At 40.8% G+C, this 26,090-nt stretch overlaps 1 protein-coding gene across 1 annotated transcript in view; it reads left to right on the top strand.

The window, feature by feature from the left end:
- LOC147121976 (transcriptional protein SWT1-like) overlaps positions 1 to 26,090 on the top strand; it is a 130,027-nt gene that overhangs the window by 102,782 nt on the left and 1,155 nt on the right. Inside the window, 4 exon segments of the mRNA XM_085978111.1 lie at positions 9,271 to 9,349; positions 9,595 to 9,662; positions 22,564 to 22,569; positions 23,565 to 23,578. Of these exon segments, the coding sequence (XP_085834237.1) occupies positions 9,271 to 9,349; positions 9,595 to 9,662; positions 22,564 to 22,569; positions 23,565 to 23,578 (167 nt within the window).

The raw sequence follows: 26,090 nt of genomic DNA on the forward strand, positions 1-26,090 counted from the left end.
AGTTGTTGAGTATATCCAAGACATAGATCAATATATTTTAGGATACTAAGGGAATCGAGGGATATGGGGATAGTGCGGGAAAGTGGAGATGAGGTAGAAGATCAGCCATGATATTATTGAATAGCAGAGCAGGCTCGATGGGCCGAATGGCCTACTCCTGCTCCTATTTCTTCTGTTCTTATGTTGTGAATTTCCTTAGTGCCTATCTTCTGTGTGCCTTTGTCTGTTTTAGTGCACTTACGAAGTGCTACCCCATTGGCTGCAGCCTGGCTGGTGGAAGCCTGCTGACTTTCAGTGGGGAAGACTGCAGAGGGCCTTGCAGGACGACCTCCGGCAGCCCGGCTGTAGATTGCACCACCTCAGCATGGGCGGCAGCAGTCTGGGCTGGCTGGCTGACCGGCAACAAGGGCACTGGCAGAGTGGCAGTGGTGGGGGTACGAATCCTGTCATCCTGAGAGAGGACAACAGGTTCGTGCTCCACGGACCCACTGCCACTCAGCAATCCTAGTAATCTGTTGGAGGACAGATTGCTATGACACCCTGCAGGCCCCTTTCCACACTGGTAAACGCAGCCACGATGGCAGCAGTCTGAGCTTGCGTGGCAGCAAGCTGAGTCTGCATGAGAGCAGCCTGAGCTTGCATGACATAAGTCTGAGATTCCACTGCAGCACACAGACATTGGGTGGCTTCTGCTTGTGCTGCAATGGAAGCTGAGACATCAGCCATCAGACCCTGCATCGTGGTTGGGTCCACAAGTGCCCTAATGGAGTTGCCCATCACTTCCATTCTGGAAATTATGGGCTCCAAGCTCTGCACAAAGCCCTGTGCAAAGTTGGTGCCGGACTCCTCCGTGCTCCTTGACAGTGACAACAGGCTTTCTGGTAAGCCTGCCATTTCGTTGAGCATAGCCATCAGCATTCTTCTGTAGGCCGCCCCATCAAAGTCCTCATCGAAGTCCTCATCTGAGTCCTCTGCAGCAGAACTCGTGTGACCTCGCCCTCCGGGGAGCTGGCACCTGCGCTACCCTTTCCCCCGCCCTGGCTGCAGGCCACTCGTGCCTAGTAACTCACCACGTGCAGATCCCACCTTTATACTATCCTTTAAAGTACGCTCAGTGCCAGTTTCTAAGCTAATGCCTGCGAGTGTGAGATCGAGTGATGGTGTCTCTTTTCCATCACTCGCCTCGTGCTCTTCCTGCACTGGCTGGCCAGTTTGGAGTTCTTGGGTATCAGAAAGGAGAAAGGCACAAGGGTAGGGTTGTGGTGAGGGAAGGGGAGCAAGATGTGCATTCTTACACCATCAGCAGCTTGTAAGTGAGGAGAGATTGTGGGGTGAGGGGGAAGTGGGATGTGAGAAGGAGGATTAGGTATGAGCATACCGTCATCTTCAATGGTTTCAGCTTCGCTGATCGCCACGGCCTCAGTGATGGCCCCTCCAATAATGTTGAGCACAGTCTCCTCTAGCTGGGTCAGGATATGCAGGCTTGCCATTAGGCTGCTGCTGTTGCATGCAGTTATAAGCCACCTTGACCTGCAAGAGAAAGTGAAGTGTGTCACTGAGTGTGGGGCAATGTGTTTGGATGATGTGCCTTTCGTGGTTGAATAGCTGGCAGTGTGTGCAAGGTGTGAGGCTTGCAGCAATGGTAAGTGTGTGAGGGTGAGGTGAAGTTATGAATGTGAGGTATGAGTCGTGATTGATAGAGATTGTTGGTAGGTGAGTGATGGGGGTGTGGTGCATTGAGCAGTGTGTAAGTGGAGTTGGTGGGAGACAGCTTTTGAAGATGCATTCAGTTACCTTGACCACTCGTGTGAGGCCATTGAACTTCTTTCGGCACTGGATCCAGGTCCTTGGGGCAAGACTGCTAGCAGTGACTGCTTCGGCTATCTGCTCCCACTGCCTTCTGACTGTGTCTGTAGGGCCACCTGATCCCCTACAGGTAGAGAACCTGTCTCCTCCTTTCTAGCCCTGCATTAAGGCCTCTAGTGCAGTGACCGAGAACCTTGGTGCCTTTTCTCTGTCCTGTTGAGCCATTACTCATAGTTGCCTTCACAAGCACTTCCAGCAGCTGCTGAATGCAGAATACACCTCACCTTTAAGAGGTGTAGACTGTCTTTAAAAGTAGAGGTTAGCTTTAAATAGAGCTAGACTCGCACAAATTTTGGCCCCTTGCTGAGCGCTCAGCGCTGGGCTGCACGCATCAATCGTAATTGGCAGGCAGCACAAAGGTCGCATTGCGCATCATGATCAATGTTCTCTCTAATTTTTATTTTAACGTGCAGTCCCTTAAACTGAGTGCGCGGCCCATTCAGATTTTCATGCATCCGCGGTTTCTTCCCTGTAGAAGCTGGCAAGTGACCTGTGTGGGACCTTCAGACCGACGCCCGGCCGCGCAGCTTAGTGAAAACGTTGATCGTGATCCCCGCGCCCTTTTTCGGGCATAATCGACTTTTTTGCCCATTGTGTTGTGAGGCAATAATTCATCAAAGGACATTGTTGTAAATTATGAAAACAGCCTGAAACCCAAGATCTATCATTATTGTAGTTTTTCCCCATACATCTGCTCTCACCCCTTCTCCTCCCTCCTATTACCATGATAGGGTCTCCCTCGTCCTCATTTTCCACCCTACCAGCGTCTGCATTCGACTGATCATCCTCTGCCATTTTCACCACCTCCAACCCAATCCTGCCACCAAATACATCTTCCCCTCCCCTCCCCTCCCCTTTCAGCATTCCAAAGAGACCGTTCCCTCAGTAACACCCTAGTCCCCTCTATCGCCCCAACACCTGGTGTCCTTTTCCTGCATCTTCCCAAGCAAGCGAATGAGATGCAACACCTGCCCTTTCACCTCTTCCATTGTCATTATCCAGGGCCCCAAACACTCCTTCCGGGTGAAACAGCGATTTACTTGTACTTATTCCAAGCTAGTATACTGTATTCGCTGCTCACGATGTGGTCTCTTCTACATCGGGGAGGTCAAACACAAATTGGGTGATTGCTTTGTTGAACACTTCCATTCTGTTTGCAAGTGCAACCCTGAGCTTCTGATCACTTGCCACTTTAATTCTCCATCCCATTTCTAATATGTCCTTGGACTCTTGCACTGTTCCAGTGAAGCTCAATGCAAGCTCAAAGAACAGCACCTCATCTTGCTCTAGGAACTTTACAGCCTTCTGGCCTTAACATTGAGTTTAATAACTTTAGACCTTAACCACCGCTCCCATTTTCTTCGCTTTGCCAGATGTCCCTTGCTTCCTTCCCCCTCTGCTATTCTACTGTAACCATTCACATATCCTCTGGACCCATCCTTCGTTTCTCTATTTTCTCTCATTAATTCCTTTTGCCTTGTGCCATCACCACTTCTGTCATTTAATCATTTCCTGTCCTCCACCCAATCAGAGACCTCTCTTTTTTTTCTTTTCCTGCCCCCTTTTCCCTGGCTCTGTTCCATTTCATCTGTAATATATTCCAGTTCTGACAATAGGTCATCAACCTGAAACGTTAACCCTATGTTTCTCTTGCCAGAGATGCTGCCTGATCTGCTAAGTGTTTCCAGCATTTTGGGGTTTTAGTACTGTATTTATTGTGATAACTGTTAGTTTTATATGAACGTTTAATCCGTCGTTGCTATATTTAAATAAGCAAAGACAAATGATTCACAAAGTTAACCATAACAGCACAATTTATAACCAGATAGTCATCTAGTTCTTTTTTTTTTAAGGTGTTAATTTGTATAGTACCAAATTTTTAGCTGGAAACCTCTTAACATATCCAATGCTGTGGGGGAGCATGTTCCTTCTAATTTGAAGTCTTGCTCGAGGCTTGTTTATTGTATACTTTTCCTTTTATTTCTGTTCCTGCAGTCCAGTCTGTGGTGGAACAAGACCCCAGCTGTGCATTACAATAAAAAAAGGCATTTGTACACATGTCTCTAGGATCTTTACTGTCCAAGTGGACCAAATGCACTCAGACAGCTGACAAGAAAAATGGCTGGCACGCTATGCAAAGTCCATTCAGAGGACACTTGAGTATAAGAACATTAAACACTACCTCTAAGAGGAAATGTTAAGTAGTAATGGATAAACTGCCAACATTGGAAGTAGCTTATCCACCTTTTCTCATCCAGGGAAAAACCTTCCTGTCGAGCTGCACTTGTTCAGTAGTTGAGAAATTGCTGAAGGTTCTGCCTATTATAAACTAAATTCTATTGTTGAGTAATTTGTAGCAATGAGCCTTATAAACCTATTTTTTTCAATGGTTTTGCATCTGAAAGAACAATTTCTGCCACACGACGCTGTACTGTACTGTATTTTTCACATCCTTAATAAAATTCACTGACTACCTATTTTAAGTATGTGCAGTGATATCCATACTCTATAAACAGCACCTGTGACAAAGGTGTGCAAAAATGGTTTTCCAGTTCACTGTTCCCATGGATTGAATGCTTCTAATTACAGGAGCTATAGTGACAAAATGTACTGTACAATGTCTGTAGGCTAATCCCATGGTGTTTTCTTTAATGGGACTTCTGTAGAAAGTGAGCCACTGTTCAGGGTGACTTTGGGATTTCTCAGACAGGATAATATACACTGTCTGTGATACAAGCAATACTATAATGCATTGTCACTATTTTTGTGAATTCTTTTTCAATTAAAGAGCAATTGCATAACTGACTTGACTTTACACTGTGATAAGGAACTATGCTAAAAGTTTGGACAAAGAAAGCCCTATGAACACAGAGTTTGCCCACTAATATTGTCAACAACAATTTTTAGGCTAGTGTTCGCTGGATGTGTGCATAATAACAGGTCATTCTGAGAGAGCAGTAAATCTAACCGCTAAATTTGCAAAGATGGCAGACGACTAGAGTAAGATTGATTGGCTAGTCCTACTAGGCAGGGTTAATGGCAACACTAAAAAAAAATGGATTGCTTTTAAAACCATCTTTGCACATATGTCCCTTGAGTTAAAAGAAGGGCACATGGTAAAACAAAACCAAATAGGCTAACTGAACATGTCCAAAGGCGAATTAAACTAAAGCAGTAATATTTTTACAGGTTTAAGGAGAATAACTATCAAGTGAACAGGGATCAAATTCAGCTCAGGGCTCAAGGCTTTCAGAGCAGCCAAAAGGATACTGGAGAAGAGGATAGTGGCTAGGTGTGGTAGTAATAACATGGTCTTTTTCAGCTATGCTAAGAGTCAACAGGCAATTAAGGACTGTATAGGGCCATTGAAGAAAAGGGCAGATTTTGGTAGAGTCTCAAGATATGGCAGAGGTTTTCAATGGGTACTTTGCATCACTTTTCACTACTGAAGATAATGCTGAGTTAGTGGGGTCAATGCTATAATTGGATGTGTTAAAGTAGTCCTTGCTAGAATTAGTGCTCTTAAAATGGACTGGGTTGCTGGCCCTGACGCCATTCACTCTGAAGTGCTTAAAGTAATGGGGGCTGTGCTCTGAGATCACCTCAATTATATATTTAACGGCTCATAGGTCTAGGATTCCTCCCATGAAATAGAGAGAGACTCATGTGGTACTAATATTTAAAAAAAGAAAAAAATCAAAAGTGGGAAACCATAGGCCCATTAGTTTGACTTCAGTTGTAGACAAGTTGCCAGAAGGGATCATTAGAGATACGCGATACGATTAACCTTGAAAGAGAATAGATTATTAAGGAATCTCAGCAAGGCTTTTTGACATTGGTTACGTAGACTTTCAAAAAATCCTTTTGCAAAATGCTAAACAAAAGGCTACAGAGCAAGTTTGAATCTTGTGGGATTGGTGGGCAGATTTTGGTTTGAATAAAGATCGAGATAAGTGTGGGTAACTCCGAACATGTATAAACTGTGCAGGGTTGTGTGATGGACCAGCTGGTCTTTGCTGTCCTTTTTTGTATGCTCTTAACTGAGGTTCTGAAATTCCATTACTGAAGTATTGATTAAATTTTGTTTTTAATCTAGTTGCCATAGTTGATTCCATTGCCTATTAAATTTTAAACACTGTACAAGTTTAGTTTCTAATTGAATCTTTCTAGCCAGACTGTTTTTTATTTTAACTGAGCCTGGAGCAGTGGTTGTGAAATAACTGATACTTCCCGAATGGCAAAATAGGGTTCTGGTATAAAGCAGTGGCTGTTCATGTTCCCACATTTCCCATCCATTAATATTACTAAAAATAACCTCCCTGTTACGTTTTCATAAAAGGATGACAAAATGGGGCAGTGGAGGCTTTGTTCAAGAACAAGAGAACTTTGTCCACAATTTTGGCTCAGTTATAAAATGATACATGCTGGCTTACTTCTACAAGCCAAAATTATTTGGAATTATTGAGTTATCAACCCACAGCAGTGCCAGCCTACTCATGAATGTACTGCAGCAAAGGAAGAAATTACATTCCCTGATGATGACCAAATATAACTTAATACGTGGGATGTCTAGCCAGTTTCACTTGAGGGCATAATCTATCTTATTCAATTGCCAATCAAATAAAGGCTTCATGAGTATAAATATGTGAAAACTCCTGTTTGTACTTGTGACTGAATAATGCAAATTGTGCAAAACAGTTAAAAGGGAGCTGTTCAAATTCTTGATTGAAGTTGGAATTTATATAATGGCATGCAAATGTCTTCAATAATGACTTTTAATAGTATGTTATCTAATTTTTAAAAATCCTACAGTGTAGACCTGATTTCTACTTCACAAACTTCCAGAACTGAACCCATTGTAGATAAGATTTTGGTACAGACAACATGCTCATTGTAGATTACAGAATTTATTGTACTCACAAGGAAGACATTGAGAACTCACTTGAGATTTTTGTCTTTGGAGTTTTCAAGATCTTCTTTGTGATGAAACAAAATTTATATTCTACATTTGTCTCTGCATATCTCTCTGCTGCCCACAACATCAGCTATTTGATCAAATATGGTCAAAATTAAATCCTGGTTATAGATAGTGATACATTATTGGCATCAAGAAACCTTGAACGTCATCAGACAAAGTCGCTTTGAAGAAAAGTAACTGTGTTCACAAACGGCTTTCAATGTTTTTATTGGTCTCTATGATGCTATTTCTGATCTTTTTTTATTTACTGTCTGAATTCAGTGCTGCTGTTCAGTGCAGATTCTGGGCGAGCAGTATCTGCGAGCTGTTCCCACTGCTAAATTTGGCTCCCTCATCCTGCCAAGAGACTCATAGGGGTCAATTTTCATAAAGCTGTCGGGAAGGAGGCGGGTCTACAACTTTCGGGTTTTAGTCCCGCCTACATTGACATTCGGCCAATCCACGCGATTTTCCCTTGATTGACCTTGTCAGCAGGCCAATTAAGGGCCACCCGGCAACAGGTGACGGCACAGACTGAAATTTCATCTGTCAAGAGGTCTTGGCAGATGAAATATCAGTGTTTCACAGCTGTTTGAAGCTGTCAAACACTGACAGTCTGACTTCTAACCTGAGTCCTTCTACACAGACTCAGTTAGAAGTCTCACCGGCAATGAAAGCTGAAGGCTGTCACTTTTGACAGATCGCAGCCATTTTGCTTTCAGTTCCGGCTGAGTGATGGACTCCTGAAACCTAGAGGAAGAAAGGCTGTTAAGGTAAGTACAGGTAATTTAAACTTCTTTACACACTTTAGACACACCAAACACACTTACCTTTGCACTCATGCACCCATCACTCACCTGAACACCGACATCGCGACCCCTCCAAGTCCTTCAACCCGACGGCCCGACTCCTCTAAACTGCCGTGGTTTGGAGCCATCGGGAATCCCACACGACACCCCTCAAAATAGGGATTAGGCTAAAAACTGCCTGTTAACTACCTGTTAACAGGCAGTTAATTGGCACTAATCCCTTCCCGTCTCGGGTCGCCGGGTCCCAGTGCGGGGCAGGTACCCACCTCCCCTGAAACTTACGTGGAGGCGGGTTTTGGGCGGGATGGTGTCGGGACCCCTGAAATCGGGATTTTTCTCCCCCCCCCCCCCCCCCGCCCCCCACACGCCTGAAACCCCGCCTGACGGCTCCAGGAAAATCGACCCCATAAAGTTTTTTGTTGGTGTACTAGTCTGCCATTGAGATAAGGGAGCTGGCTCACAGATGCTGGTTCCCCAGAATCTGAATTAAAACATCACCGATATAAAAACAGATTAATATAATTTCTTGTCCTCAAATAGAATTTAAAAATAACTGAGTGATCTGAGTAAGACCCAGCATTCTGGGGTAACTAAATGGAAGAGTAATTTAGAATGTTGTTCTTACCCCTCTGGTTCCTGGATTTGAAGCTAGCTCAGGCTATTGGGATGAAAGGGCCCTTTGGCTGCTGTAAGGGTTCTAAGAAAAGTGAATTTAAGCATTCTCAATAAGAATCCTAGTGGCCACAAGTCTGCAACAGTAAAATATCCTTAATTTGACACTAGTTCTCTTTTAAAGTCTGAAAACTGTTGTTCTTACCTCACAAGGATGGTAATTGTGGGAAATGCCCTTCTTAAGATGAGGTTAAAGTGCATTATTGAAGTAGCGTAGAGAAAACTACCCTATACATCTGATGTTCAGAATTAAGAAGGGTTTTGATAAGGTAATTAGGAAAAGACTATTTCTACTTGTTGGTAAGTTGGTAGCTCGGCAGCATAAAAATTAAGATCCTCACCAAAAGAATGAAAGGAGAATTATTTACATGCAGAGCGTTGTTGAAACATGGAGTCAGAAAACGTAGTCGAAGCAGAATCCATAAAAGCTTAGAAAAGAAAAACAAAAATGTAAAAGAATATGGAGAAAGGGAAGAAAAATGGGACTAGGTGGGTGTTTTTTTTTCAAACCTCTAATACGAGTGGTGAGTTTAATAGCCTCTTTCTGTGATGTAAAATTCTATGACTCTACATAATCTGATATACCTGATTTTGGATTGATTGCTGACACTGGGTGAGGACAAATGTTCCATTCCCCAGTACTGACATTACAAAATAAATTAAACCCCAAATCTCAGGCAGTTGTACATAGCTGTGAATGCAATGTACTGTATTAAAGAGACTCTCATCGCTAGTGACAAAATCACCAAGATTCTTCACAATAAAAAAAAGTTAAATCTGGCAACTGTTTTGATTGCATGGGATATTAAGAGAACCAATGACCTAGTAATTTCAGGTGGTACTATCCATTCAGTACTGTTCGTTATATTTCTACTTTGCCACAGAGGGGAGTTTGTTTAAGGGCAGCATGTTTAATATTCGGCCCTTAGACTTTATCTAATCTGATGTTTATGATTGTTGTTTCAGAATTTTGTCATCTGATAGCAATGTTCAAGATTTTCAAAAGCTCACGGAGGTTCTGTACATCTTTCTCAATAATGAAGAGGTATAACAGTAACTCTCATAAAATAGCTAGAATGTTTATATTTACTGTTCACTTAGTTACTCACTTACGTTTTACATTGAATGATACAATAAAGGCTGCTGCATAACCAAGTAGTTACTTGATACCTATTTGCATGAGAAATGTTACCATGGCGATTGCTCATGTTTCTGTTTGTTTTCTATATTACCTGTTTAACTTTCATCAAGAAGCCTTATTCAGTTATTTTATTTACTTTCTCTATGCAGACAAATATTTCTGTTACCAGGATCTCTGCACAGGATTTGCATGAATGCTTTACTCATGAAGAGTATAGGTGAGTTACAAACTTGGTTTGTCTGACAATGCAAACTAACATGCTGTGTGCAATTTGATCTCAACGTGCATGCTATTGAGTCACTAAATTGCTGCCTGACTTCAATGATGTCACTTTTAATATGTGAATGATTTTCTTTATTTAGTACATGAGCAGAGCCTTTTTACAGTAACATAAAGCTAACATTAATGCATTATTTAAAACTTTGGAGAGAACACACAGAACTGGGTCAGTTAAGGAGAAGCTGGTTTTAAATCCAAACTCCATCTGCAGGGCCATTCATTAATCATTTACATACAAAATATTAATGGCTTTAAGGCTCAAAATCAAGTTCATGGTTGTTGATTCAGATTAATCGAATAGACTTCATTAGCTTCCAACTTTGTTTTAAATATGGCATAAGTGATCACAAAAAACACCCTGGATGGCAAAACACTTAAAATTCTGAGTGAAGAGTTTCTAAGACCCTTGACAAAACTGGAGTATTAGCCGACCCTAATCTATCCAGACCGCAGCAGCTTCCTCAGCATTTAGTTATCTGTCTGTGTATATATCTCTATCCGAGTTTCTGTCTCTGTGCTTCTCTCACATGCTACAACTGAAGGAATTTGAAATTGTAAATCGCATTCCGGTAAAGGATGTCGTTTGTGGGGACTAGGAAATTTTTCCTTTTTTGGTACCTAGTGACAGCATCAAGGTCAAGTATAACATGGTGAATGCAAACTAAAGATCTTTCTACTCTTCTCCAACAATATGCTTTAAACCCAAGCTAAGAACACTCCCACTTGTCCCAGTAAATGTTTTTCGCATCCTACATTGCCTTTCTGAAATTGCCAGTTTCACATTAATTTGTGGGGAATTTTGTGTTGTGGCCCTGTGCCAAATAGGATTAAGTTGGAAATGCCCAAACTCATTGGAAACATTCAACCAGCAGAGAGAAGACCTTCATCTCATTAATCGAAGCTGGACTCAAAGCTGGGTCACAGGGGTGGAAGTACAATGTGCTAATTCACTGTGTTGCCCGGTCCATAAATATGCATTATATGATAAACTAGAATTAAAGAATTGTCTTACATAAGAACAAAAGAAATAAGAGCAGGAGTAGGCCATACGGCCCCTCGAGCCTGCTCCGCCATTCAATAAGATCATGGCTGATCATCGACCTCAACTCCACTTTCCCGCCCGATCACCATATCCCTTGATTCCCCTAGAGTCCAAAAATCTATCTATCTCAGCCTTGAATATTCTCAAAGACTCACCATGCACTGCCCTCTGGGGTAGAGAATTCCAAAGATTCACAACCCTCTGAGTGAAGAAATTCCTCCTCATCTCAGTCTTAAATGGCCTACCCCTTATCCTGAGACTATGCCTCCTAGTTCTAGACACACCAGCCAGGGGGAACAACGTCTCAGCATCTACCCTGTCAATCCCCCTCAAAATTTTGTATGTTTCAATGAGATCACCTCTCATTCTTCTAAACTCCAGAGAGTGCCAATAAAGCATTTTAATTGGATAATTTAATTGTATAGGCCCATTCTACACAATCTCTCATCATAGGACAGCCCTCTCATCCCAGGAATCAATCTAGTGAACCTTTTGTTGCACCGCCTCCAAGGCAAGTATATCCTTCCTTAGATAAGGAGACCAAAGCTGTGCACAGTACTCCAGGTGTGGTCTCACCAAGGCCCTGTACAACTGTAGCAAGACTTCCTTACTCTTATACTCCAACCCCCTTGCAATAAAGGCCAGCATGCCATTTGCCTTCCTTATTGCTTGCTGTACCTGCATGCTAGCTTTCTGTGTTTCTTTCACGAGGACACTCAAATCTCTCTGAACACCAACATTTGAAAGTTTCTCACCATTTAAAAAATATTCTATTTTTCTATTCTTCCTACCAAAGTGAATAACCTCACATTTCCCTACATTATACTCTGTCTGCCACCTTACTGCCCACTCAGTTAGACTATCTATATCCCTTTGCAGCCTCTTTGTGTTCTCCTCACAGCTTACTGTCCCACCTAGCTTTGTATCATCAGCAAACTTGGATACATTACACTTGGTCCCTTCATCTAGGTCATTAATATAGATTGTAAATAGCTGAGGCCCCAACACTGATCCTTGCTGCACCCCACTAGTTACAGCCTGCCAACCTGAAAAAGATCTGTTTATCCCTACTCTCTTTTTTCTGTCCGTTAACCAATCCTCTATCCATGCTACTATATTACCCCCAACCCCGTGAGCCCTAATCTTGTGTAATAACCTTTTATTGTACTGTAAAACAATACTTCTATTGTTCTCTGATTAAAATTGTATTTTTGTTCTAGTTCTTAATTTGGTACTGAGTTCTACTGTTCTAAAATAGTTTGCTGTACAGACCTCATGTCTCTATTAATTATATCTCCAAAATACATCACTTAATAAGGTACACTATGGGCATCACAATATGTTATTTTCATGGCATGCCGACAGCCTCAGGATTAAAAAGATATGTGAGGCTCAGATACTGAATCAGTTTAATGTGCATTAAAAATAGATCAGACAAGACGAGGGGGCGATATTTGTGTCTCTGCCGTCCCGATTTCAGGTGGTTACGAGACAGAAGAGGAATGAAAATTCCTGCCAAGTTCTGGCCATATTTGAGTTGGCCGTGGGACAGGCGTCTGAAGCTCCCATCGCAAATAGACAGGAACTGTAGGTGACAACCTGTCTTTAGTCTGAGTTTGTTGCTCTTTTATTGCTGTGACGGTGTTCAACATTTTCAGTTTTCATTTGAGCACTGAAGTTCATTTCCATTTGTGTTCCATCATTACATGAAGTGCATTTATGTCTAATTTAGCTTTATGTATAATTTGGTTTCTTAAAGTTTCAGTAGTATTTGGTCATAAGAAATGCAAGCATAGGTAAGGATTTGTATTTCCATGGCCTCTAATCATGTCCTCAGGGCATGTTGAGGCTTCACAACCAACTAATTACTTTTGAAATGCAATCACTTTTGACATGTAGACAAGCATGGCAGCTAATTTCCATACATCAGGAAACCACAAACAATAAGTGAAATGAATGGCCAGTGACTATGTTTTTGGTGGTGTTGGTTGAGTGAGGAATATTGGCAATGACACGAGAGAACCCTCTGTTCTCCTTCTGATAGTGCCATGGGTTCTCTTACAATCTCCTGAACCATCAGAACAGGAGGTGAGCTTCAGTTTAATGTCTCATCCAAAAAACAGCTCCTCCTCAGTATTACATAGTTACATAATGTTTACAGCACAAAAACAGGCCATTGGGCCCAACATGTCCATGCTCCACATGAGCCTTCTCCCACCCGTCTTCATCAAACCCCATTAACAGATCCTTCTATTCCTTGCTCCCTCATGTGCTTATTCAGCTTCCTCTTAAGTGCATCTAGGCTATTTGCCTCTGCTACTTCATGTGGTAGCAAGTTCCACATTCTAACCACACTCTGGATAAATAATTTTCTTCTAAATTCACTTACTGATTTATTAGCGACTACCTTATATTTATCGCCCCTAGTTCTGGTCTCCCCCGCAAGTGGAAACATTTTCTCTACGTCTACCCTATCAAACTCTTTCATAATTTTAAAGACCTCTATCAGTCTTCAGTCTTTTTTCTAGAGAAAAGAGCCCCAGCCTGTTCAATCTTTCCTGATATGTGTAACCTCTCAGTTCTGGTATCATTCTAGTAAATCTGTTTTGCACCTTCTCCTGTGCCTCTATATCCTTTTTATAATATGGAGACTAGAACTGTGCACAGTACTCCCAAATGTGGTCTAACCAAGATTCTATAAAAGTTTAACATAACTTCTCTGCTTTTCAATCCTATCCATCCAGAAATGAATCCCAGTGCTTTATTTGCTTTTTTTATGGCCTTTTTAACCTATGTCGCTACTTTTAGTGATTTGTGTATCTGTACCGCCCCCCCCCCCCCCCGCAGATCCCTCTTCTCCTCTACCCCATTTACAAACTTATTTTCTAAGGATTACGTGGCCTAATTATTCTTCCTACCAAAATGTACCTCACACTTATCTATATTGTAGTTCATTTGCCAATTACACGGTATGCTCTAAATTTATTAACGTCGTCCTGTATTTTGTCTTAGTTCTCATCAATATTAACTACATCCCCCAATTTTGTGTCGTCCGCAAATTTTGAAATTGTACTTCCAATTCCCGAGTCCAAATCATTTGTGTATTGCAGTGCATTGAAGTGTGAGCCTAGATTATGTGCTCAAGGCTTGGAACAGGGCTTGAGTGCACAATCTTCTGACTGAGAGGCAAGAGTTCAACCAACTGAGCTAAGCTGCCACAAATATAGTAATTTGATGTATTATTTGGGTTTGGATAACCCAGGATTTCCAAATATCCTGGTATTCCAAGTTTAAGGTATGCGTTAGATATTCTCTCGGGTACAGGGATGCTGGTCACTCCAGTTAGTGGTCTTGGATGTCTTAAGTTTAAGAGTATGCAATGGTCCCCAATATCTAACTATAGAATAGTGTAACCTAGTGGTGTAACAATTGTGATCTCAATTGATAACGTGCATTTCAGGTGGACTGAAACATGTGGTGTAAGGAGGTGGATACAAATGATTAAGCCGCTTTATTTCACAGACAGTAAGTGAATGTACAGGGTAATAGTCAAAACAAATTCACTTTTGTCATTCAGTTTCACTTCTTTCCTCAAAAACATGGACGAAGAAGAAGAAATCACATGTTCTGTCCTTTTCATGGGCTGACTAACTTGTTTTTTGGCATTACCTTTCTTTCAGACTACTTCTAACTGCAAAAATGACTTTAATTTTTTAACTTCTCACTCCAGGCCTCCAGCTGTCTGCACATGTAGCCCATTGAATCCCCAACCAGAAGCACTGACTTCCTCTGCGTAGTAATTCGCCAGAAGGTCTGTCAATAAAACTGACCGCTTCTCTGTAGCACTGTATCTTTAAGTGATGCAGTAACAGATCTACTATACTGCTGTTCGGACACTGCTTTCTTTGCACTGAAAACCAGTACAGGTGCAAATTCCAGTATATTGCAAATCAATTGCCAGTGTAAATTATATTTGTTTATTTTAATCTTATTATAGAGCAAGCTTTGGATTTGCGCAGCATTAGACATTATAAACACTAAGGGCTGGATTTTGTCAATGGGGGCGGGACTGCTGGTTTTCGGGTTTCAGTCCCGCCCCCAACGATGTCTGACCAACCCATGCTATTTTCCCTTGATTGACCTTGTTAAGCCCGCCCTGTGGGCTTAGCTGGCCAATTAAGGGAAAGCCGGTTTCATCTATCGAAAAATTTTTGACAAATGAATTGTCAGCGTTTGAGAAGCTATCAAACACTGACAATCTCTGTTCTAAGGCAAACCCTTGCACAGAAGGCTCACCAAAATTTCTCCTCAGCAGAAAGCAGACGGCTGCTGCATCTGAGAATGCAGCAGCCATTCTGTCATCTCTGCCGTTGAGTTGAGGCACCTCCGGATCCCCAAGGGTTGAAGCCTGCAGGAAGAAGCAAAGGTAAGGAAACTTTTTCCAACACTTTACACTCGCCTCTCATACTTACCTCTCCACACTTGCACCCATCACTCACCTCCACAGCGGACTTTTCGATCCCTCTCATCCCCGCAGACCCACTGCTCGCCTCGCTGACCCTGGCGAGATTCGCAGCCGTCGGGAAGCCCGCACTTGTGTTGGTAAAATGGGGATAAGCCTCAAAACTGCCTGTTAACTACCTGTTACCAGGCAGTTAATTGGCTCTAATCCCCTTCCCGCCTCGAGGAGATGGGTCCCTGCGCGAGTCGGGGACCCGCCTCCCGGGAAGATGGCACAGAGGCGGGTTGGGAGCGGGGTCAGTACCCGCTCCCAGTTTCTGCCATTTTCCCAGCAGTCCCGCCTCTCCAGGGCTGGGAAAATTCCCCCCAGAGTCTCCTCCCATTTTTACATGGAACTGGAAACTCAGTACTTGAGGCAGCTTGATAGTTTAACATGCCCTGCAGAAGCTGATTTTCCACCACACCCCGCCCGCCTAGTCCTGTGGCACTGAGACCATTTGTACCCCATGCTACCTGGACTGAGATGCTAACTCAGCACAGACTGCAGATTGAACCTATGATCTTCCTGCTGGGTGGCTCACAAGGTACTCATTCCCAAATAGTGTTATGATGGCAGAATTCTTTCTGTTAGAAACTATTTTAAGTTTGCATATGCATGCTTTGAATAGCTGATTTGTAAAAGTTTATTTGCACAATCTCATTTGCTTGCAACATCATGTTCTAATAGATGTTGCTGATTGCTGAATCGTACATAGTAACTGAATAATGCAAAATCAATAAATTGTTAATGAAATCTTGAGTGTAGGCAACATTATAATTAGAGCTGAAAATGTCTGCACATCACTTTGTTGGTGCATGAATGAGTATATATGAGTGCTCTATCCTGTTATTTGAACCCATATAATCCATCTATTACCATTTGATAACATTCCACTGCAGTTCAATAGTTTCTTTAATTCTGTAACCACTTTTTTTAATACACTGTGTATATTTCCTCAAAGTATAACAGCATTTAATACTCCCTAGAGCAGGCAGGTAAGTAAGTAAAAACCAGCAGGGTAAGCCAATCTATTTTTAAGCGTCCTGATTTGTTACTGCACAGTTCTCAGATGATAACTGTCAGCTCTGCATTTTCTAGATATTTCCTGCTTTCAACTGTGATTTTAATTGCATCACTGTGGACTCATTGCTCTGTGATGCAACAACTCACAGTTTCTTTTATGAACACGGCACTAAGGATCTTGCATACATCAAAAGATCTAATAAAATTGCATGATGCAGATTCATGGAATCTGATATAATATTGTCATGGCACTCTTGACCAGGTAAGTAGGATTGTGTTGGCATACTGTACCATTACAGAAAATTCATTACTGAATAGCCTAAAAAACATGTAAAACAAACCCATCAGTTTTATGCCAAGTAGTGAAAGTTTACTTGTACTGATGTACAGCCCCTTTGCAGTTCTGAGATTAAGAACACCCATGTTAAAATGCATTATATGGAATATTTTATAATACTGTTTTAAATATAATGACAATGTGTTATAATTTGTACTTACAGCTGTCTATTGAGCCATGGTGTATATCTAGTAAGTTTGTATCCAAATGTTCTTTGTGACTAACCACAGTAACACCATTATTGTTGGATGTAACACTCGATGTTAGGTTAACATTGCTGCATTGGTAAGCAGATTGCTATGAAGAGATGTATAATCCTAAGTGCGTATACATGATTTTGGTGACAGTTAAGCGCTAATCTTGTTCTTTGTAGGATAAATGTGACAAGGAAATAGTTTATTAACTGAGGGGGAAAAGTCACCATTTTTGAAATTGTAATTTTCTTAAATTTTGCATTTGACACATTCTCTTAACCTTGAGAAAGCATCACTTATCATGTAGTGAAATGAACATGTACTTTTTAATTCACATTCTGTCGCTAAAGATACTGGTATTAAGTGAAACCAGAGTGTATATTATGATTCTGACATTTGATTGGTTGATCCACGAGCTTAATACAAATTAGTGGCTTTCATTAATTTTACCTGTATTCACCCAAGATCATTAGTTTCCTAAACTGCAGGAACCAATGGTTAACTGTGATAAACAGATGATCCTTGATCTGGAAACTTCACGTGATAGACTGTGTTTGATTGCTTTTTAACCTCCTACATGGTTTTTAATCAGCTGAAAAAGGTGGCTTGATTAATAGAATGATTACACAATGCCTTTAGCACAGCAAATAAAAATAGCTCGTAAATACGTAACTAACAATAACACTGCCCTGTATGATGAATTGCAATAGAAGTATAAGGAAAGAAAGAACTTGCATTTATATAGCACTTTTAACGACCTCAGGTCGTCCCAGAGTGCTTTAAAGCCAATGAAGTACTTTTGAAATGTAGTCACCATTGTAATGTAGGAAATGCGACAGACAATTTGCGCACAGTAAGTTTCCATAAACAGCAATGAGATAATGACCAGGTAATCTGTTATAGTCAAGTTGGTTGAGGAATATATGTTGACCAGGATACCTGGGAGAATTCCCCTGCTCTTCTTCAAATAGTGCCATGGGATCTTTTACGTCCACCTGAGAGGGCAGCTGGGGCTTCAGTTTAACTTCTCATCCAAAAGATGACACCTCCGACAGTGCAGCACTCCCTCAGTACTGCACTGGAGTGTCAGCCTAGACTATGCGCTCAATTCTCTGGAATGAGACTTGATCCCACAACCTTCTGACTCGGAGGCAAGCATGCTTACATTCATTGTAAGGGCATTTATTAAAAGTCGGTGGTGGTGGTTCCTTTCAGAGTCTAGAATATTTCTTATCCATCTGCTGCCACAACGTATGGGCATGGGAGGTTGTACCAATTCACTCTGCCACCTCCTCCCAGGAGTTTTAATGGTGCTTCTGACCACAGGTTGGCCCTTAGCTGTGAAGTGGGTAAACCTTCTTTGCAGCATCTTCAAAAAGGGGCAGTCCTGCTCCTGTCCGTCCATGCTTCCATCCTCAACCGCTACAGCAAAACTTCAATGACTAGCAACCTTTTTAAGATCAATCATGTTGCCAGATATTCTACTTATGCAAATAGCATGCATCATTCAGTCTGCACAGAGAGCATATTAATAATTATTATGATGGGCTAACCTCATAAACTTTCTTGCTACTTGCATGCAATGCATTGCAGTCATGCTAGCACTGCGACAGGGCTGCATAATCAGCCTCTGTGTACTACAGCTTATTCATTATTCTGTACCCTTTAATTCCTTGTCTTGTTATCTTGTGCTGTATGTTTAGGAAAAACACTTACAGCTCCCGAGTGCAGCAGTACTTGGCTGGTTATTGTTGCACAGTAAATGTAGACACAGATACATAGAAGATACTGGATAGGATATGTCTTAGTAAACGAAAGGACTGTTATTAGATCAATGTTTCAGGTGCCTTATAAATGGTTCCCAGCAAACACCAAAGTCTCCTTGTCACACTTGTCTCCCTCTGTATCCTACCCTGTGTGCTACTTAATATTGAAAAGGAGAAAAAAGCTCATGATTTCTGACCATGATCAACACTGAGAGATTGGATTTTTGTTTTAAATTGATAGAACTATCAATGGTAACCTGTCTCTACCTATACATAAACAAATGGACATTGTGAAATATGGAGTTACTTGTACTTCCATTGGTTGTTATGCTGTTGATAAGCCTCTTTAGTATGGTATAGGACCTCAAGGAAAAATAGTTACGTGATGTGGACCCTCCAGTAATAGTAGGACATTTTTTACAATGACATAAGAAAATTCATTACCATGTACTGTATATAGCTGCATACTTATGTGTAAAACTGTCTGACTTTTTGGGTGAATGTAGAAGATCCCATTGGTACTATTTGAAGAGCAGTTCACCCAGTGTCCTGACCAACACTGATCCCTAAAAAAACAGACTAACTGGACATTAATCTCATTTGCTGTTTGTGGTTCCTTACTGGCTGCTGCATTTGTGTACGTAATAATAGTAACTATTATAGCAAAAGTGATTGAAAACCAGCCATGATGTTACAGGAAACTTTCTGGTATCCGGCACTGACGGGACCGAGTTGGTGCCGTCCCATCAAAACTGCCGTATAAACCAGCGCTAATGTTAAAACATACGGAGCTTTTCAGCTCCGTGTGAATCAACAAACCCTGTTGCTTAGCAACAGCTTCAAAGCAGTCGGCTGCAGCTTAAAAGCGTCTCTGTAGCTAAGCAACAGCTTCAGCTTGACCTTGCAGAGCCTGACTGGGGGGAAAAAAAGCAACGAGAAGTAAAAAAAACTTATAGGAAACGGCTCCTGAATTTTGCCGGTAGATAGAGCTTTCCGGACTTTTAACCTCCGGTTAAACAAAAGTTTCCTGTATTCTGCCTGTCACTGACAAAATCCCGCACATGTGGAACTTGCTTTTTTCATGCGCAGAATGTTGCAGCTCCTGTCTCATTTTGAATGTATTTCCTGAGTTAAATAAAATAACAGGAACAAAACAGCTAGATTCAGCTGTGCTAAATGACATTAACAATTAGAACATTTAAAGTAGTGTTTCTTTTCTTGGTCTATATTTTTATATTTGATACAGCTGGCTGTTCTTCTGCTGGAACAGAATATTATCTTTTAAATCATAAATATAGATTTTTTTAATCTACTGATTGAATTTCTAGCTTAGGGAATTCCTTAAAAATTAATTAATTCTGATTTTAAACTGTATACAAATGCTACCTTTAGAGATGCCCTAAAAGATTTTTTATTTACACCAATTCTACCATTAGTAAAATGTAAAAACAAAAATCTGCTGCTGGCTTTCTCTCAGCTGCATCACTTCATCTGCTGTTGATTCGAGTCTGAAGCAGTCACAGCTGTACAGAGTTTTATTGACTTAGACCACTGCATCAATTTTACTTCATTGCAGCAGTTACTCTTGGCTATTTCTACAAATCACCACAAAAACAGGACACGAACATTGTAGCAGATGTTGACCCATAATTTCTGCGGTGATCTTCAACCTACAGGTTGGAAGCCAGTTTTGAATTTTTATTTATCTATTTTTTGGGGGGACTGGAGGGGTGGGGTGGGTGGCGGGGAGAGGAAGATGTGGCCCACTGGTATCGTATACAAGAGGTAGGTATCCTGTAACATTAATCAGGACCAGGGTGATCATCTAGACTAGTTTTGATTGCCTAAGGGGGTCGGAGAGGAATTTCCGGATTTTATTTCCCCTAATTGGCCTGGGCTTTTATTTAGTTTTTCGCCTCTCCTAAGAAATTACATGGCTGCGGGTGGGGTAGGGAATGCATTTATTGTAATGCAAAAGGCATCACAATTGGACGAGAGGGCTAGATGGACCAGTAGGTCTTTACCTGTCCTTCATTTTTTGTATGTCCGTAATATGTAAAGGCACAGTAGCTGAGACGCTCATTTCTTTTAATACTAGTCAATCTCCAGTGACATTACACATGGCTAGTAAAGCCCCACAAATATTTCTCAGTAGTATTCAAGATATTAACAATGGGTAGTGTCATTGTGAAGAAATGAATGGGAAAGCTGTTGGTGGGACTTATGATTCCGTGCTGTTTAAACTATATTGTAATAGCTGAGTGTTTTCAATTGGCTTTGCACTTTAGCCATTAGTTGACCCTTACAGTTTTTATGTCTATTTTAAGTAAACTGTGATAGTTATGTTTTTTAGAATTGGAAATGGTACAAGAGAGGTTAATAATATTCAAAGGACCAATTAATTGGATGGGATAGGGAATGGCAGATTAATCTTATTGATAAATGTACGGTTCTGCACACTGGAACAAGCAACATTAAATATTTATTATTAATGAAATGTATTAACAAAAGTGGAAAAAGGAAAGGATCTGGATGTAATCATTGACTATAGGCTGAAAGTACCCAGTCCGTGTAAAGCTCAACAAGCACTGGGACGTATTTCCAGGGCATTTTGCTACAAATCAAATGGACATTATTTCTAGGGAATAGAATGCTTGCTGTTTTGGGTACTCAGTATCCATTATCAGATATAGCTCATGTTAAATTCAGAGTAAAGTTCCCCCACTTCTTACCCAACAATGTATCTCAGCCCCAACCTCAGAGGTACATTTCCTATTGCACCAAAGTGACATTTTTCCATTTCCTGCACCAACCATCTTGTGATTTCTGACTGAATTTGCTAATTAGGTTTAAATTAGCTGCAGTTTACTGCTGTGGGCTAATGCTATTAGGAACTAGAAGAGCTCCCTGATACCATTTTACATAGTTAACAGAAAGCCAGGTTATTGTATGGATCATTAATGAGGTTTGGATTGGGATAATTTGAAGAAATTGAATAAGTAAATAGAATGTTGGAATTCATAGTCAGAGCAGTAGAATATAAGTGTAGAGAGGTTATACTGAGGCTTTATAGTACACTGGGCAAACAACACTTCGAGTACTGTGCACAGTCACCATACTTCAGGGGCATACATGCATTGTCGAGGGTACAGAGAGGAGTAATGAGAATTATACCAAGTATAAAGCTTAAATCTGGAAATGAGATGGTTAAGTGGGGACCTCATGAAGGCATGTAAAGAATTTAGTGGTATAGATAAGGTGAGCCCTAAATTCAGTAAAACAACAGGGGGGGTCATTTTCAACTTTGCCGCCTGGATGATAATCTGGCGGCATGGATCGCCCACCAGTTGTAGAATCTGCCCATTTGTCATTCCATTGAAATCAATGAAATGGAAATCGGGCAGTTTATATAAAGGACAGACAATCTGCTGAGCCAGGTTACTGTCCAAATGGTGAGGTTGAAAATAAGCCCAGAGAACACAAATTTAAATTAGTAAAAAGTAAATTTAAAGCAAATATTTGAGGGGAAAACCCCTTACTCAAAGGGAGATAAATGTTTAGAATAATCTGTCGAGGAATGAAGTAAAGCAAATACATTAGGAGAATTCAAAATGCTGTTGGATGTTTGGCTGGATGAGTTGGAGCAGCAGCGGAGCTTTGATGGTCAGGTGACCTCTTCTCCCCTTTGACTTTTTCTTATGTTCTTCTGAACTGTTCTGGCCAGCTAGCCACACAATTAGCTTTGCCACATCATCTATACATTCAAAGTGATTCATCAGCAACTACTCCCAGGTCTCACTCTGTGATAAGTCAATTCCATTCATTCTATGCTTTCGATGCAAACTTTTTCAATTAATATGCAGTACTTTACATTTATCAGCTTTATATTGTCTTCTCAATTGCAATTGCAAATCCTTCTGCAAATCGTTAACTACATCCTTGGTCCTTACTATTTATTCTATTAGGGTACAAGCAGGTGGAGGTTATGCCAAAGCTTTACAGTGTACTTATTAGAGAACATTTGGAGGACTCAATTCTTGTTACCATATCACAAGAAAGATATATGTGTATTGCAAAGATACAGGGAATAGCTGCAAGACTAATCTGAAATGTAAAGCAAATGAACTATGAGGAAAGATTAGAAAAGCTCAAGTTGCACTGTCTAGAAAAAAAGGCTAAAGGGAACCTCATCAAAGTATATCAAATATTAAATGATAATACATAAGGTAAAGCAGGATATTCATTCAGAGTAACCAAGGAAAGTAGGACCAAGTGACATAAATTTAGATTGGTGAAAATAAATTTTAAACCAACATATCAGTAAGATCTCTTTTATTGAAAGAGGGCTAAATGGTTGGAATAATCTGCAAGGCAGGGTAGGAGAAACAAAAACATTAGAAAACCAGCTGGGTGGAAAGGTGGGAGAGTACTACAAGATAATTACAAATAAGAAAGGCCATTTTGAGCGATCATTCATCTAGAAAGATTCCCCCTCCCACCACCCATTGCAGCATCCACTGGGTTTCTCCTCCACTCTTTTATCTGGCTGCTCATTTGAGTGTTAATCACTATTTATGTGAAGAAAAAAAATCCTGATTACAGTCCTAAATTTGCCCTTTAGATTAAACTGACATCTTGTCCTGCTCTCACAATTTAAAGTAATTTTCCAGCCTTACCTTTTCAGTACCATTTACAACCATATATACCTCTATATGATTACCTCTTAGACATGTCTTTTAAATGCTGAACAGCTCAAGTGTCTCCATTCTTTCCTCATAATGCATACCTCTAGGATCATCCTTATGGCTTTTCTTTGCACAATCTCCAGGGCTTGAATGGGACACAGTACTCAAGGTGTGGTCTGACCAGAGCATTACACAGTTTGGTCACGTCCTCCTCAGAGTTGTATTCTACTGCTTTGGCTGTGTAGTTCAATATTCTCTTGGTTTTGTTATTTGCTGCTCTGCATTGGTTTAGTCATTTTGATCCTAAAGCCAACTAAGATTCCTAGGTATTTTTTGACTTTATTTTATCTGCGTTAAATTTCATGTGCCATTTTTCTATATATTTACATATTTTATCGAGCTCATTCTGTCATTTATGAGCTGCCCCCTTCGATTGCACTGCCACTCTTAGTTTGGTATCATCTGCAAATTAGACTAATTTGCATTGGGTTTCTGAATTCAAATCATCGACGTAAATGGTGGACCCTACTTGGCACTTCCTCCAACCTAACGTAACTCCTCTAACAAGTATGTGTCATTCTCTACTCTAAAGCCAATTTCTTATCCATAGTTAAAAATTTACCTTGAATCCCGAATAGATCTTAACTAGTAGCCAGGAAATCTAGGTACAATACGTCATAGGCCTTACAAGTCAAGGAGGTCTTTTTTCATCCTTTACTTTATAAAAAAAAATTTTGCACACCTTAAACCAAACTTGCAGTATATTTATACCTCAAGTACCGAATGATGGCTGCTTTAATGCAGTGCAAATCAGTATCACTAAATTATATATGTATTCGCTTTTAATGTTCGGCTCTTTACTGACGTTAAAAACTGAAGAACATAGCCCCAGCAGAGACTACCTAGAATGTATTTTATTTTTAAAGTTTATAAAGATGGCTTCATGCCAGTTTCTGTTATACTGTTTTTGTGCATTGATGCAACAAACATATATTCCTGTAGGGCATAAAAACCCAAAAGGAAAAGTGATCCAACCATGGCTAACAAAAGAAATTAAAGCTAGTATTAACTCAAAGGAGGAAGCTTATAAAGTTGCCAGAAAAAGCGGGTCAGCCTGAGGATTGGGATCTTTTTAGAAATCAACAAAGGGGAACCAAGAAATTGATAAAAGGAAAATGGAATATGAGCACAAACTAGTGAAATATATAAAAACGGATTGTAAAAGCTTCTATAGGTATGTGAAAAGGAAAAGACTGGTGAAGGTAAATGTAGGTCCTTTACAGTCAGAGACGGGAGAATTTATAATGGGGAATGAGGAAATGGCAGAGAAATTAAATAAATACTTTGTTTCTGTCTTCACGGAAGAAGACACAAAAAACCTCCCAGAAATACGAGAAAACCAAGGGTATGACGAAAATGAGGAACTCAAAGAAATTATTATTAGGTAAAAAAACAGTACTAGCAAAATTAATGGGTCTAAAAGTCGATAAATCCCAAGGACCGGATGACCTGCATCCTAGGGTTTTGAAAGAGGTGGCCATTGGAATAGTGGACGCATTGGTTGTCATCTTCCAAAATTCTATAGATTCTGGAACGGTTCCTGCAGATTGGAGGATAGCAAATGTAACCCCACTATTAAAGAAAGGAGGGAGAGAGAAAACGGGGAACTACAAACCTGTTAGCCTCACATCAGTAGTTGGGAAAATGCTGGAATCTATTATAAAGGATGCAATAACTGGGCACTTAGAAACTAATAGTAAGATTGGGCAGAGTCAACATGGATTTATGAAAGGGAAATCCTGTTTGACAAACCTATTGGAGTTCTTTGAGGATGTAACTAGTAAAGTAGACAAAGGGGAACTGGTAGATGTGGTGTATCTGGATTTTCAGAAGGCCTTCGATAAGGTCCCACACAACAGGTTGGTGAACAAAATTAGGGCACATGGAATTGGGGGTAATATCCTAGCATAGATTGAGAATTGGTTAACAGACAGAAAACAAAGAGTAGGGATAAACGGGTCTTTTTCAGGATGGCAGGCTGTGACTAGTGGGGTACCGCAAGGATCGGTGCTTGGGCCCCAGCTATTCACAATCTATATCAATGATTTGGATGAGGGAACTAAATGTAACATTTCCAAATTTGCTGATGATACAAAGCTAGGTGGCAGTGTCAGTTGCGAAGAGGACGTGAAGAAGCTTCAAGGGGATCTCGACAGGTTCAGTGAGTGGGCGAGAACATGGCAAATGGAATATAATGTGGATAAATGTGAAGTTATCCACTTTGGTAGAAAAAACAGAAAGGCAGAGTATTTCCTAAATGGTAAAAGATTGGGGAATGCAGATGCTCAAAGGGACCTGGGTGTCCTTGTACATGAGTCACTGAAAGTGAATGTGCAGATGCAGCAAGCCATTAGGAAGGCAAATGGTATGCTGGCCTTCATTACAAGAGGATTTGAGTACAGGAGTAAAGAAGTCTTACTCCAATTATATAGGGCCTTGGTGAGACCACACCTGGAGCATTGTGTACAATTTTGGTCTCCTTACCTAAGGAAGGATATACTTGTCATAGAGGGAGTGCAACGAAGGTTCACGAGATTGATTCCTGGGATGGCGGGACTGTCGTATGAGAAGAGATTGAGTAAACTAGGCCTGTATTCTCTTGAATTCAGAAGAATAAGAGGGGATCTCATTGAAACATACAAAATTATTACAGGGCTTGATAGGATAGATGCTGGGAGAATGTTTCCCTTGGCTGGGGAGTCTAGAACCAGGGGCCACAGCCTCAAGATAAAGGGTAGGCCATTCAGGACTGAGATGA

The sequence above is a fragment of the Somniosus microcephalus genome, chromosome 3, assembly GCF_052327205.1.
Source record: "Somniosus microcephalus isolate GS21.2 chromosome 3, FLI_Smic_1.0, whole genome shotgun sequence".
Classification (NCBI taxonomy): Eukaryota; Metazoa; Chordata; class Chondrichthyes; order Squaliformes; family Somniosidae; genus Somniosus; species Somniosus microcephalus.